The 14,605-nt window shown below is 36.5% G+C and overlaps 1 protein-coding gene across 2 annotated transcripts in view; it reads right to left on the reverse strand.

Moving 5' to 3' along the window:
- SMC1B (structural maintenance of chromosomes 1B) overlaps window positions 1-14,605 on the reverse strand; it is a 36,850-nt gene that overhangs the window by 21,933 nt on the left and 312 nt on the right. For both annotated transcript variants that reach the window (XM_054812531.1, XM_054812530.1), the window contains exons 2-10: window positions 12,829-13,017; window positions 12,175-12,287; window positions 10,817-11,020; window positions 10,241-10,479; window positions 9,510-9,765; window positions 8,033-8,173; window positions 5,702-5,784; window positions 4,490-4,697; window positions 1,368-1,553 (exon numbers count right to left, since the gene is read on the reverse strand). In XM_054812531.1, the coding sequence (XP_054668506.1) occupies window positions 1,368-1,553; window positions 4,490-4,697; window positions 5,702-5,784; window positions 8,033-8,173; window positions 9,510-9,765; window positions 10,241-10,479; window positions 10,817-11,020; window positions 12,175-12,287; window positions 12,829-13,017 (1,619 nt within the window). The remainder of the gene's footprint in view (window positions 1-1,367; window positions 1,554-4,489; window positions 4,698-5,701; window positions 5,785-8,032; window positions 8,174-9,509; window positions 9,766-10,240; window positions 10,480-10,816; window positions 11,021-12,174; window positions 12,288-12,828; window positions 13,018-14,605) is intronic.

The following is a 14,605-nucleotide window of genomic DNA, read 5'->3' on the forward strand; positions in this document are numbered from 1 at the left end:
AGCTATCATCCCAACGAGCAGGAAATCAGGCAAAAATGCCAGGAGGCCTGCATGGATAAACAAATAGCTCCTGGCAAAACTCAAACACAAAAAAAGAAGCATACAGAAGATGGAGGCAGGGACAGGTAACCTGGGAGGAATAAAGAGGCACTGTCCAAGCATGCAGGTAAGGGGTTAAGAAAGCCAAAGCCCAACTGGAATTGAATCTGGCAAGGGACATCAAAGAAATGCCTTCTGTAAGTACACAGGTGACAAAAGGAAGGCTAGGGAAAATGTGGGCCTGCTGCTGAGGCAGGGGACCTGGTGATACAGGATATGAAAGAAACCGATGTACTGAATTTCTTCATCACCTCAGTCTTAACTAGCGAGATGGCCTCTAAGAATCCCAGGTTCCAGAGACCAGGGGGAAAGTCTAGAACAAGGAAGACATACCCTTGATGGAAGGGGATCAGGTCAGGGAATGCTTATGCAAACTGGACATACATAAATACATGGGCTCTGATGTGATGTAACCACCAATGCTGAAGGAGTTGGCTGATGTCATTGCAAGGCCACTCTCAATAATCTGTGAATGATCGTGGCAACTGAAAGAGGTGCCTAAGGACTGGAGAAAAACAAGCGTCACTCGTGTGTTCAAAAAGGGGCAAGAAAGAGGACCCAAGGAACTACAGGACAGTCAGCCTCACCTTGATCACTGGGAACATGAAGGAGCAACTAATCCTAGCAACCATTCCCAGGCACATGAACAACAATAAAGTCTTGGAGGAGTAGTCAGCATGGATTCACCAAGTTGGTCATACTTGATCAACATAATAGCCTTCTACAATGAAATGACTGGCCTGGTAGACAAGGGGAGAGCAGTGGATGTTGTCTACTTAGACTTCAGTAAGTATTTCAAGTATTTCAACACTGTCTCCCCTAAGATCCTCATAGAGAAGCTGATGAAATATGGGCTGGATGAACAGACATGAGGTAGACTGAAAACTGGCTGAACAGACAGGCCCACAAGGTGGTGACTGGTGGCACAAAGTCCAGTTGGACGCCAGTAACTAGCCATGTCAATACTGGGACCAATCCCGTTTAACATCTTTATTAATTATCTGGATGATGGGGCAGAGTATACCCTCAGCAAGTTTGCTGATGACACAAAACTGGGAGGAATAGCTGGTATGCCAGATGGTCATGCTGCCAAGCCAGAGGGACCTCAGAAGGCTGGAGAAATGAGTCAACAGGAAGCTCATGAAGTTCACCACATAAGTGCTTTGCCTTAACACTTAAGCCTATTTTAGTTAAGCTTAAATAATCCAATATTGAGATTTTCAAGCGTATTAACCCGCTGATGACAGGAAAAAGAAAAATGTACTTACATCGAGGTAATCCAAAGCAAGAAAAGTTTCAGGTTCAGCTCGTTCTTGTTTTAGGAACCGAATACAATCTCTTGCTGTTTTTTCAGTGGCAACAACAATAGCAGTCATGTATTTGCTGAATACCTTGGTAACAGCAAGCTGGTATTTTTTATGAATAGGATGACACAGGTCAAGCAGTCTTCCAAACTGAAAATAAAAATACAGAGAAATATTAACATGTTACTTTAGATATCAAATAGTATTTCTTCATACAAGATACCGAAGTAGTAAGAGGAAAATGTGTCACCTATCTACCAGCTGCACTCTCTTACAATGGCTGTACATCAGAAAAAAGAAGTTGTAGCTGTCATCAATCCAAATTGCAAAGCATGCCCTCAAAATCTGAAGGGATTTAATTTTTTCCCTGAGGTTACAGTTATGTATCTCAATGTTTTAATCAGACTCCCTAGCATACACTTCTAGAAGTATGACAGAGTGACAACAGCAAAGTTAGCTAAGCATCGTTTTTGGAGAGAAAGTATCTAACACACAGCAAGATCTTTGAATGACAATAAGGTCTTAAAAAACCAGAACTGTTGACTGGAAAATGGCAGCAAGAGAGGCACTATTCCAGTTTCAACCCAAAAAAAGAAGTATCTGCTTACTTTAGTAGCATGAAAAGAATAAAACCTGCTTTTCTTGTACTGCATAGTCCAAATAATCAAGCCTGTTTTGCCATATATTCAGGTAACACCTCCGTAGATAAAACTGATCAGGTCTTTGTTGTACATGCTCCCTAAAGATCTTTTGTTCCATTTCTGTAATTATAGGTACAGTTGAGCTTTTCCTGAGTGATTAAAGCTACTAATGCACATTCTGAACATTATAACCTGTGAATTCACGCAAGAACAATTTTTCTGCTTGTTGACATATAGCTACTGGTCTCCTCTTGCATATCTACGGTTTTATCCTTATCAAATTTAAACAAATGAGAAAAGGAAGACAACTGGTAAGAGTTGTATGATAGGTCATCCACAGTATTATCTCATGAATGATATAATTGAGATAATTTCCAGTAGATCAAATCATCGCCTACTATGATCTACTTTCCTACCCTTCTCTTGACAAATGTTTTCCCTTTTCTGAAAAACAGTGGAAGCGAGGATAACATCCGACACCACAAAGGTCGTTCTTTAGTTTCCTGGTTTTCTCATACAGTGTCATCTACTTGGATGTTTCTATGCAGCTCAGACACATGATGTTTCAGACATGCAAAATTATACAGAGGATATGTACTTTCAGATAGAGGCATTTAAGTCCAGATGGAATGTGAGATTTCTGTGAAAACAAATATTGACAGCCCAACTAAATCTGTAACAATAGCAATCTTGCCAATTAAAACTACCAATATAGGAATGCTGTTTTGAAAATTAAATTGTAAAAACTGTCATCAGCTGCAAAATTCACTTTGTTGATGAGACAAATCCATGAAAATGCATGTATCACTTATACAATGGAAATCACATTACTGCATGGCTATGACAGCACCTGGAATGTTCACCAACCATTACTTTAGTAGCAAGAAAAGAATAAAACCTGCTTTTCTTGTACTGCATAGTCCAAATAATCAAGCCATGTTTTAAAAGAAGAACAGAAGCTTTAAAATGGACATAAAAACTAAACATTTAGCAGCAGTATGCTATTTTTTGCCTTTGAAATCCAGCAGATTGACACCAAGATTTCCTCCAGTTCTGCCCAAGTACTTAGTGGACTACCAGAAGATAAAATGCGTCATGACCCTTCCATCCTGAGACTTTCATTTGGATTGTGTTCAGTAATCTGGAGTTAGTACACTGGAGTGTAAGGAGCAGCTCAGAAGCGACTCTGTTCCCTCATACGCTGGTGTTGGGAAAAACTATTGCAGGAACAAGGGTAACTGAAGCAGATATCATTAAGACCTTCTGTAATGGGATAGTTTATGTAACCAATTGGACTTAGCAAGTTTTCATTTGTTAGAAGCCATCACATCTGTAAGTACTCTTAAGCTTGCAGCTCCTGAAGCTAAACAACAGAGAACACCCTGAACACCAGCTCTCCCCAAAGCCAGCATGGTTATCACCAGTCTGATCCAGTTCTTTCCAAATAGGGATACCATGCAAAGAGTGAGCAAAAAGAGATATACCAATAATCTCTGATTTTTTTGAAACACCTTCTTAACATGGATGAAAACATTCTGAAGAACAGCTGAAAAGCAAAGTTCTTAATGTCTTGAGAAAACAACAGGATCAGACACTTGCCATATTCTGAGGAGGTTTTGGAAAAGACCAAGAAGCAAAGAACAACGGAAAACATTTTATTCTTTATGTTCTTATGGCAGCAATAGGAAGCAGAGATATGTCACCTTCTAAACATTAAAAAAAAAAAAAATTCCCAGTTTGTACATCTCAACTGCCTATGTGTATCAAAAAGGACTGATTATACTGACACATGCTCAGAAGCCAACTATTCCATTGATTAGATTTAAATAAAAGTTATTTGGAATGGCTGCCAATGTTAGAGTAAATATTTTTAAGCGTCAATGAAAAGGTGTAAATCTGCCTCATAAAACAATGTCTGCTGACAATTCAGAATCAATACACAAAATGCTTAAATTACTCTTCAGTAATGCCATTAAGTAAAATATGGTAACTGATAAGCAAAGACAGGCCACTTGGTAACATAAAAATCTCATGTATCTAAGCAAAATTGTCCTTTGGAAGAAGTATTCTTTCTGGAATAAACGGTCTTACAGCTAACCTTCCTGTTCATTTGTTCAAAATAAGAAGGTCAAAAATATGTTTCAGGACAGAAGTAAACAAAACCAAAAAGAAAAAAAAATAAATCAAACACCATAAAATCACACAAGAGATCAAAATTATTCTTTGCTGCAAGTAGTAATCTGTCTAGTTCTGGAAAGCGAAAAATGACAGTATATGCTACTATTCTTTCAGTAATACTATTTCACCAAATACACTCAAGCAAGCATAAAAATTTAAAATAATATTCAAGACAGTCCAATTTACTCTAGCTGCTTACTCAGTATAAGGCAAAACTCTTAAATCTTAATTCTAAAATAAAGCATTTAAATGAGGTCATTCAATTACCACAGAATCCGGATATAGTCTTTTGAGACTTTCCAGAATCTCTGCTCTCATTTGCTGACGCCTTCCCTCATGGTAATCAATTTTGGCATTCTGCAGTTCACCAACTATTTTGTTCAATTCTTCATTCACTTCAGCCATTCGTATTGTTGAGTTTTCAATTTCCTTAGTTAGCACTTCCTCTTGCTGTTTTTTCTCTGCTAAAGATTCACTTTGAACAGAAGCAAAAATAGGAAAGCAATTTACCCTTTCCTTTAGACAAGCTTTTAGCTTATAAAATTAAAGTCATTCTACAGTCACAGACTATGAGAATCATTAAAGATTTTACGTATCTATAAGAAGCTACTTCTTACACAAGTTGCATTCTATAGTATAAGCTATTTTTAAGGTTTCAAAAGTGAGTTAGAGTTTCCGCCTGTGTAACACGCAACCATACTGTTTTATCTTCCATCAAGAAAAGGTCTAATTTTGTAAAGCTAAGAAGGACTGAGAATTCTCATGCAAAGTTATGACTCACTTTACACACTTACTGAAGTCACTAAAGCTCTACCACACTCTACTACAACTACTTATTTAAAGCAATTTTGCATCACACCAATCACAAGGGGTCTGCTGCTCCCTGTCCATGGCAGAACTTTGTTCAGTACACAAACAGCATTAAGCCAAAGCACACATTACAGACGTATAGGAAAAGATAGGTTGGGAAGAGAAAAAAAACCCTCTGGAGATCACCTACTCTGACCTCCTGTACCAAACACAGGCTAATGTCAAAGTTAGTTCAGGTTGCTCAATGAAGGGCTTGTATACCTTATTTCACAATGAGTAAAAATCAGGTAGAAGACAAGACCCAGGAAGCAAGAACTGAGCTGTGCTAATAGCCAATGTAAATATTAACTGCTTTCTAAAGCAGCACAACTGCAGAACTGCCCTGTTCTCTCACTTAGAATTTGTACACTAATAGACCCATACCCCATCTGTAGGTGTGGAAATTATGTCACTACAAGAAATCAGAAGCAATTATAAAACTGTTTCAAACAACAGATGGATGAGTCATCATACTTCCTACTTTATTCTGACAGCTAAAGTAACTAAACTGTTAGAATTAGTAAGAATTCTTATTAAAATTAGAAAGAATAAAAAACAATTAGAAAGAATTAGAAACCGTCTACGTTAATTTGAAGATACATAATATGCAAGAAATCCAATTAACCATACGTGCATATCTTGGCATATTCTTCCAACTTCTCTATTCGTTTTTTATGCTCTTCTATCTGTTCCACAGTTTGTTTTATGTTTTCCTATGCAATCACAAATAGAATGTGTTAAAAACAAGCCAGAGGAAAACAACAGTTTTATAGCACAATATAAAGCTCTTCATTCCAAGCAAGATCTTTTCTTCCTTGTTGGTATTTCATGCTGAAGTAATAGCATCTCCTTTTCAATAGTACATGCCAAATTGCACCATGAATAAGAAAGGAAAATTATTTTATCAAGGCCATTACTGGATTTTTCACGTTCGGCTACAGTTGAGAGAAAGCCTCTTCAGCACAAAGAATCACAACGCCATCAAAGAAAATAACTTTAAACATAGTGTTAGTAAATTATAGGTGTTAAAACAAAACCAGTGCTTTCCTTAGTCCAAGATTAATAGAAGCTTTTTCCTAAGGATACATGAAAAAGTTGACATAGAAGTTCCAAACTGACACAAAAGCAATGTACTAAAAACCAAACCAACAGTGAAACAAGTATTTTCAATTATTCAAATTGAATAAAAATACACTAACTGAAGCAAATTAAAGGAAAAAAAATTGTTACCTACATATATTATTAAGCCTTAATTTAACTTCTGAAATCTTTGTGACCTTTTGAATAGCTCTAGGGATGGAAAGTCCACAACCTCTTTGTGCGTCCGCTTCAATGTTTGACTATCCTGGAGGTGAAATAGTTTACCTAACAGCTATCCGGAGTTTCCCACATTCCAAGTTGTGCCTGCTATCTCCCATCCTAACACTGTGCAATTCTAGAAAGAGTGTGGCTCTGTCTTATTCATATCCTTCCATTAGGTAACTGCAGAGTGCAGTAAGGTCTCCTCTTCTTCTCCAGGCTGAACAGATCCAGTTCTCTCAGCCTCTCCTCATAAGCCAGGTGCTCCAGCCCCAGCCAGCTTGGCGGCTCTCTGCTGGACACACTCCAGTATTTTTCTTGTACTGGGGAGCCCAGAACTGGACAGAGCATGCTAGATGTGGTCACATACACGCTGAATTGTGAGGAGCGATCACCAAATGTTACTAGTACAGATAAATAATGCCAACTCTGAATGGTCAGACATACATTCTATGAACTCTCAAGTATCCCTCAGTTCTTTCGCAACAATACGATAGGACTTGCAGAGTTTTAGAAGCACAAGCAATAGAATTTATTTCACTTCTTGATACTAGCTAGGTTTTCCTGGTAACTAGTACTTCAAAAAAGAAAAAGTAGCATTGTATTAGGAGCAAATGGTTGTACAAGTATTAACTTAGGTATCATGGCAAGGATGACTTTACATCCTTGTAGATATACAATGAAATATACGCTTCGTCATACAAGCAAGTTTATATGTACAAGAATGAGGTGTTGGGAGCTCTAGAACTGGTAAAGTCTCATCTGATGGACTTTTAAGTTTTCTGAACATATGAAGCCTCCTCCAAACCTTGACCCCGTAACTAAATGGTGAAGAAATGCATGCTGGCTCTCCAGTTTCTTAGCAGGTGACAAAACTGCGAGGTTAGCGTAGTTTGGGAAAAAAACCAAAAACAACAACAAAAAAAACCCCCAAACCCAACCAACCAAAACCCCACAAAGCAAAAACCCCAAAACACTTAATAGGGCAAAGTTTCCAGCAAAAGACAGATCATCAGCTGAGCTTCTGTCCTTTCTACTTTTATCAGAAGCGTCATGCAAAGTTGAACAATTAATTGGAGAATAGTTTTTCTAAAATAGAACATGGTGACCAATTTATAGCAAAAAACACAAGTATTTTATTGTTGCATGTTTGGATCTGCAACGATAAAAGAAATCAGAAACAAAGTGACAGCAATGATCTGTATTCACACCAAACACCCTGCCTCTGAAGTGCAATAGAAGAGTGGACACCAAGGAGACCGGTCCTTAAAAACATCTCAGTAAAAAGGTAGCTGTGATCAAAATAAAACTCTAAAGGGTGTAAGCATCATACAACAGCAGTAGGACATCTCAGAAAGAAAAACTACACTTAAAAAACCAGAACTGATTACAGTTTAACCGTATGTTCAGTAAAATATTAGAGCCAAAGCTTTCAAAACCAAATCCTCAATGTGGGCCCACACAACCATTCTCTGAACAAATTTAGAAACCATTTTGCTAAACATGTCGCAATACGAAAACTGAACTAACACTTGCAATCTATCTCCATTGCTGAGGATTTATGTCAAAGTATTTAACACATTCATATAGACATTTATACCAGAGGGAGGGGTAGAGAAACATTTTTCTCCTTAAAATGTAATTCTAGCATGATACAAATACCTCAACTTCTTTTTTCTTCCTCCGATTAAGTTTCAGCCTTTCTTGATCTGCTTTTTCTTCCCAACGAAGTTTTTCTAGCTGCTGGGTTAGTGTAGCTACTTTCTTTCTTGCTATTTCCTTTAGCTCTTTATAGCGTTCCAACTGGACAAATAATGAAAAAAAAAAATTTCACTCCACTGAAAGTGGGAAGACTCATGTTGCTACAGCCTCAATTAGTAATTGCCTACTTTATCATAACTAAGATTATGAAACCCACCCAATTCCCAGAAGATCTTTCTAGCTACTAATTGCATTATAAGAAGTTATATTTTATTAGAGAAAGATTCAACCCAAAGCTTACACTTAATAGTTCTTGCCTGCAGTCTTGTTCTAGGCTTCTAATAAGTCTTATTTTTCAGGAAAGTTTATAAAGTTGACAGTACTTTACAGTCAATCTTAAGGTTAACACTAAGTGTTTTCCCATTTTCACAGCCCAAAATTAGTGCAAGTTTTGATATTTATAAATACAGCATTTTCATATTATCAAATAACTTTTAAAAGGTAAATATAAACATTTTAAACAGTCTTGCAAAATTATGACTGACCAAATGTCTCTAAAGTGCAGAGTAGCAAGTTTCATAAACTAAAAGAATAACCCTGCAGGTTCTCCACTAACTGATCGTAAACTATTTTAAGGAAGAGACAGTAGAGAAAAAGCAGCTAGCATTTAGTTTTAAAACCGTTTCTGGCCATACGGTTGCAAAAATAGCCTCCTCAAATGTGAATTTACTATAAAGTAATGCAGTCCCTTCCTTCCAAAATAACTTAAAATAGCTCACAAGCTCACCAGCAGATGGTATGTATACTACCAAGTCCTGTGTGCGTTGTTGTTGTCTTTTTTTTTTTCCTAATTGAAGACATATTTCTGTACCTCAGCTGACAAGCCATTTCTCAAAAATTACCCTCTCACCTTGACACCCTACTGGAATAATTACATGTAACTATAATCCTAATCCACAGCTGGCAGTCCCTGTGTACGATCCTTCCGAAGTTTCCATCAAACTGTTCTCAGCTTCTTTTTCACAATAAATTCACTGCTTCCTTTAATAAGGTATCTTCTCACATTGCTTAGATGTACTTCACACCCTAGGAGAGATGCTCACCATTTCCAGTCTCACAATGGTGAGTATTTAAATCTCTATGCAACTTAGATTTACTTCCTAGAAATGTTCCACATTTGGAACTTCTGCAAGACCTTTTTTTCCCCTCCACCTCTCCAAGAAAGGAGACAGCCCACTCCCTCAAGAGGCTCTATCATCACTTCTCTTCATATGATGAAAGTCTCTAAATAAAAGTTACAATTTTCCTTTTGTTTGACCTCAACAGCAAAAAAGATCATTAGAAATTACAAGTTATTGGTGAAACAATGGTTTCTCTATTATCTGTGGGGATTTTTGGACTTCACTAGTAAACAGTACTTTCTAGCTTCCCAATTCACCTGACTTTCTCTCAGCTCAATAACTGCTGCTCTCTGCAACATCTCTTCAGCTTTCTTCTCAAATGCTCTCCACGCCTTCTCAATATCATTCAATTCTATTTCTAGTTCTTTTATGTTCTGCTTTTCCTTATCACAGGATTTCTCCTTGTCCCTTAGAGCTTTTTTAGACATTTCTACTTTCTTGATTTGGTATGAAGTGTTTTCCTTTGCTTTTATATAGAGGGGTTTCTGCTGAATAAGTGATGCTTCCAGAGTCCTAAAAAAAAAAAACAAACAAAAAAACCCCAAAAACACAAACCCAAACAACAAACCCACAAAAACAAACAAAACCCATCCAAACCAACATAACAACTAAAAAGAAAAAAGGAAAAGAACCACCCCTTCCTAAACACACATGCAAACAAATAATCAGTTGTCAACTGCATGGTTACATACACACAGGTGATTTTTTTTTTTAAATATCCACTGAAAATAGCAATTTAAGAAGCGTAACTTTCTAAAAAATTTAATAGCAAACAAGTATTTATACAATAAAATAACTGACAACCTGGGCGTGGTGGTGGAGGTGAAATCAATGTCTGGATATTACTTTAGTAAACTGCTACAAACTGACTTCCATAGTGTTGGGATATCACCCAACTGCTTTAACAGGAAATGCACATCTGCCAAGCAATTCCCAGTGCAGACTATGCTATAACTCAGCTACCAGAGAATCTGATTGGAAAACCTACTTCATTTCTCTTTCCATGTGCTGTTGCTCTCTGTTTAGTACACCAAGCGCTTTTTTCTTGGCTCTAAATGAATCTTCTGCAGTAGAAAGAGACTCTTTCTTGATACTAGTCTCCATGTTCTTCTCATCCAAACTTTTTTTCAGAATGTCAATGTTTTTTTCATTGTGATAAAGCCGGAAAAGCTTCAGCTGTAGCCTTTCTTCATCCAGTTCCTTGAGAAGCATCTGGTAATGCTCTGCCTACCAACATTAAAATTTTATTTATGGTTTTATAAAATTCAAGTCCAAAGTGATGTAAGATGATGTACCAGTAGCTGTAATTCCAGTAATGTGCACTAATCATAAAATGCAAACATGTAAGTCAACACTTAAATTAATTATACTGGCAAACTTACACTTTCATTTATTTAGGTTTTATAATATGTATTCCTCTACCCTTTAAAATTATACTGAATTATTATATAGTATACCACACTGAAAAAATACCAGATGAAAACCAACAATTTATTTTTTAAGTTCATAAAAGGTGCAAAATCTGAGATCTTAACATGCAAAAAAAGGAATAACTTTGAGTTACCTCCTCTTTCTCTATCTTCGCTTGTTTGCGTTCTGCTGCAACACTTTTTTTCTTGTTATAATTAAACTGTGCATCCTCTTCTGCTTGCTGCATTTTCTTCTTTTTTCGTTCATAGTCTTCAGCATATTCCCATGAATTACTGATTTGTTCAAAGAGTTGAGTTCTCTCCTTTGGTTTCTTCATTGCAATTGATTCTACTGTTCCCTAAAACAAAATTACAAAAATATGCAGCACTGTAGATCCTTATATTGTCTAATGAATTCCTTTAAGAGCTAATAGTACAGATTTATCTCCAGATGTATTTATGGTTAAGAAAATTAGATGGAAAAACTTTTAGATTCAAACCCAAGGAAAAGTTTAGTACCAAAAGGAGTTATCACCTAGCCACCTCACCTAATGAGATGACATCACTGAAAGTTTTAGAATGTCAGATATGGTCTATGAAAAACACCTTCAAACTAAATCAACCTGCACAAATCGGTGAGCAGTATCAGAATGAGCAATCTTCTTAGCCTCCTTTAAGGAACTGAAACTAATTTTCAGTGAAAAATAAACTACCCACCACCGCCACCATTTAGCAAAAGCAAAACAACTGAAATCAACATGCTAGACGATTACATGGATTCCCAGAGCTAATGGGCACACAGTTTTTGTCCATGTGTTAGCTGCTCAAATCTTCACTGATCTGAAGGAATTACTATTTTCAGTAAAATGCAGAAAATAAAGTTTGTGATTTTTATTCTATTTGTATAGTGGGCAAATGCCCTTATCATAGAAACTATTATCACAATAAGAATCCATATATAGGGTTTCCATAAAAGGGAAAAATCAGTTCTTCCTTGGGAATTTTCCTCAGCAACTGTAAGGAAGACAATCCTGAGAGATACACTCATTGTAAGTATATGGCACTGCTGATCTATATCATTAAATACTTGTGAACTAATAACCCAGCAGGACTTTTAATCCCTCAATCTTAACAAAAATCCTATCAATTTTCAAGCCTCTTGACTAATAGGAGTGTCTTAAGATGGTATTATCTTTTCTTATTTACAACACTCCTAGAATTTAATACGCTAAACATACTTGTAAATAGAGACCCACATTTTCTTATATATTCAGAATAATACAAGTACTCAATTTCTTCCAGATTAGCTTCTTTCTTACCAGTGTACTCATGTACAAACAAACCCATTATTCCCATTTTGCAGTCTTGCAATTCTTGGCCTAGGTCAGGAAATAACATATTGGCTTGAAACTAGCTAAGGCTGCCCTCTTTTCTAGTAAACAGATAACTGTTTATTCCTACGAAATAATCTCAGAAGCTTTCATTTTCTTTATGAAGTATCTCAAATGCTCACCTGAAAAATAAGACAATTCCTAGCTTTGACAAGTATGCCTACTTTTTCAAGCTCAGATATGTAAGTAGATCGGCTGACAGATTTATCATTGAAAAGAAATTCAGAACAATTACCTAAAGGAGGAAAGAAAAAAAATTACTATAAGATGGCTACAACACAAAATCTATTGGAAAAGAACTAAACTAGTGGAACAATTTAACTGAGCAATTTCCTCAAAGAAGAAAACAGATTTCAATTACTCCCTTAGTCATTTCAGTAATTTCATTATTCTGCATGAAAATTCTAGTTGCATACTTCCAAAAGATATTGACAGATGCTTAAGTGCTCATGCCTGCAGCAAGGTGCCAGATCCCACTTTCTAGAGCCTACACCACCTACATATTCCAAGTGAATACCTACAGATCAAAGTACAGCACAAAAAAACACATATTAATTTAAACTTTTTAACATTGCCCCAGTATGTTTTTTCAGTTGTAACACTTGACTATCAAAATGCTACTGAAGGGCTCTAAGAAGTATTGCAATTCTCATGGGTTTAATCCACCCAAATATGAAAGAATATTAAGCATCTGAAATCCAAAGGTGAATACTCTTGGTTTCCATTTTTTACACATCAGACAACAGAAAGTACGTGCAACAGAATCTACTACCTACCACGAATAACTCTTGAAAATGTTTTTTCTTCCCCGTCTTCTTCACAATATACTATCTTCACACTAGCTGTAGAAGAAACTGGTTTTCCAACATGTGCTCCATGAATAAGTTCTCGAATATTTTTAACTCTCAAGTTAGATATCTTTTCACACATCACAAAACTAACAGCATCCATTATGTTAGATTTTCCTTAAAAAATTTAAAAAAAAAAAATTGCTTGACATGGCAGAAAGGAGGCATTTGATTAAAAATTAACTAAAAAACATATACATAAATGCAAAAGTCTTTATTAATTCAATTTCTAATTCTGTATTTCATTAAGGAAAAAATATTGCACATAATAAAGAAATAGATTTCTAAGATGTAACACCCTGGTAGCAGATAGTAAGCCTGTCTGTAATAAAAATCATCACAAAACTGATTTACTATTTGCTCAGCTTTGTTCAACAAGTTTTTCTTACACAGGCATCTCTAGAGGTCATTACTTAAACTGAGTGAGCAACATCATAATCCTTACTTGGTAGTTTCCTTTACATAACGCAGTCAGTGAGGTTTGCTGCATAAGCACTCTACCACATAACTAAAACTTTACCCCTAGAACTCCAGTGTTCTAAAAAACACAAGTACTTTCCCAGATCCATTCACCACAGAAAAGTTCTCTGATCATATTCCTTAGACAAAAATTCTCTTAATGGAATCCTCTTTTTGTTTTTCCCCTTTAGTCTTGAGCATGTCTGTTGACAGCTTCATTATTTTCTGCCTTCAACCTTGCTATATCCGCAATATCTTGACCTACTCTCCAAAATATTGTGAAAGGAAGAATACTAGAGTGGAAAAAGCTAAATAAAAAACTCAATTCAGAGATTACACAATATTCACAATTTGTGTCCCTGGATTCATCTATAAAATGTATTCAGATTTAACTGGAAGAGTACCTGGAAAAAGCATCCATAATTTTGAGTTTCCAATATGGAACAGTGGGGATAGGATGATAAAAAATACAATAATGCTGCTAAATAACAGTTACTTACATTCACAGATCTCACTTCAATTAGATAAGTGAAAAACTAACAAGATCTAAAAATCTAAATTATAAACTAAATCATTAACAGACTGGGAAAACTAAGACCAAATGCTAAGCCCATCCTTGTGGCTCATTGTTAGGACAACCCTCACCTCCTATCATACTGTTCTCTGGCAAATAGAAGATAAAATCCCATTTGTTGAATGGAGCTTTCAGAAGAAGCAAATAAAATTTTAAGAAGTTCCAGCACCCACAAGATAACAACATGGAGTCACATCTACAAACCAAGGCTACCATCCTGCTACCATCCTGCAAAGCTTCTCTTTCCCAGAGGCATTTACTTAGACGGCAAAGACCACAGACTCAAAACAAGAAGCAGCTTTCCATTTCTACAGTTTACAACCCAGAGTATTAAAGTAAAACCATCTTCCTGTGACCTTAGTAAGCTGAACCGTGAACTGGAACGGCAAAGGCAACGTGTGCTGTTTGCAAACCGCTCATCCTACCCGGGCTGAAAACTGTAAAAGGACAACTAGAAATGGAAATTCCTTCAACCACCCCTGTCCTTCCGTGTTGGAAAAAATCTACACTTTCAGTTAAAGAAGCAATGGCAGATTAGGAGCCTCCAAAACTTTGCTTGTGCTGCCACCTCCTCAGGTGCCTATGAAGAGACTTTAAGCAGGCCCATAAAAGTCTTTACTTCTCCTCCACAAAGCCCTACAACTCTTATCCCTCAACATGCAAGCTATCACC

Source organism: Grus americana, chromosome 1 (assembly GCF_028858705.1).
Source record: "Grus americana isolate bGruAme1 chromosome 1, bGruAme1.mat, whole genome shotgun sequence".
NCBI classification, from domain to species: Eukaryota; Metazoa; Chordata; class Aves; order Gruiformes; family Gruidae; genus Grus; species Grus americana.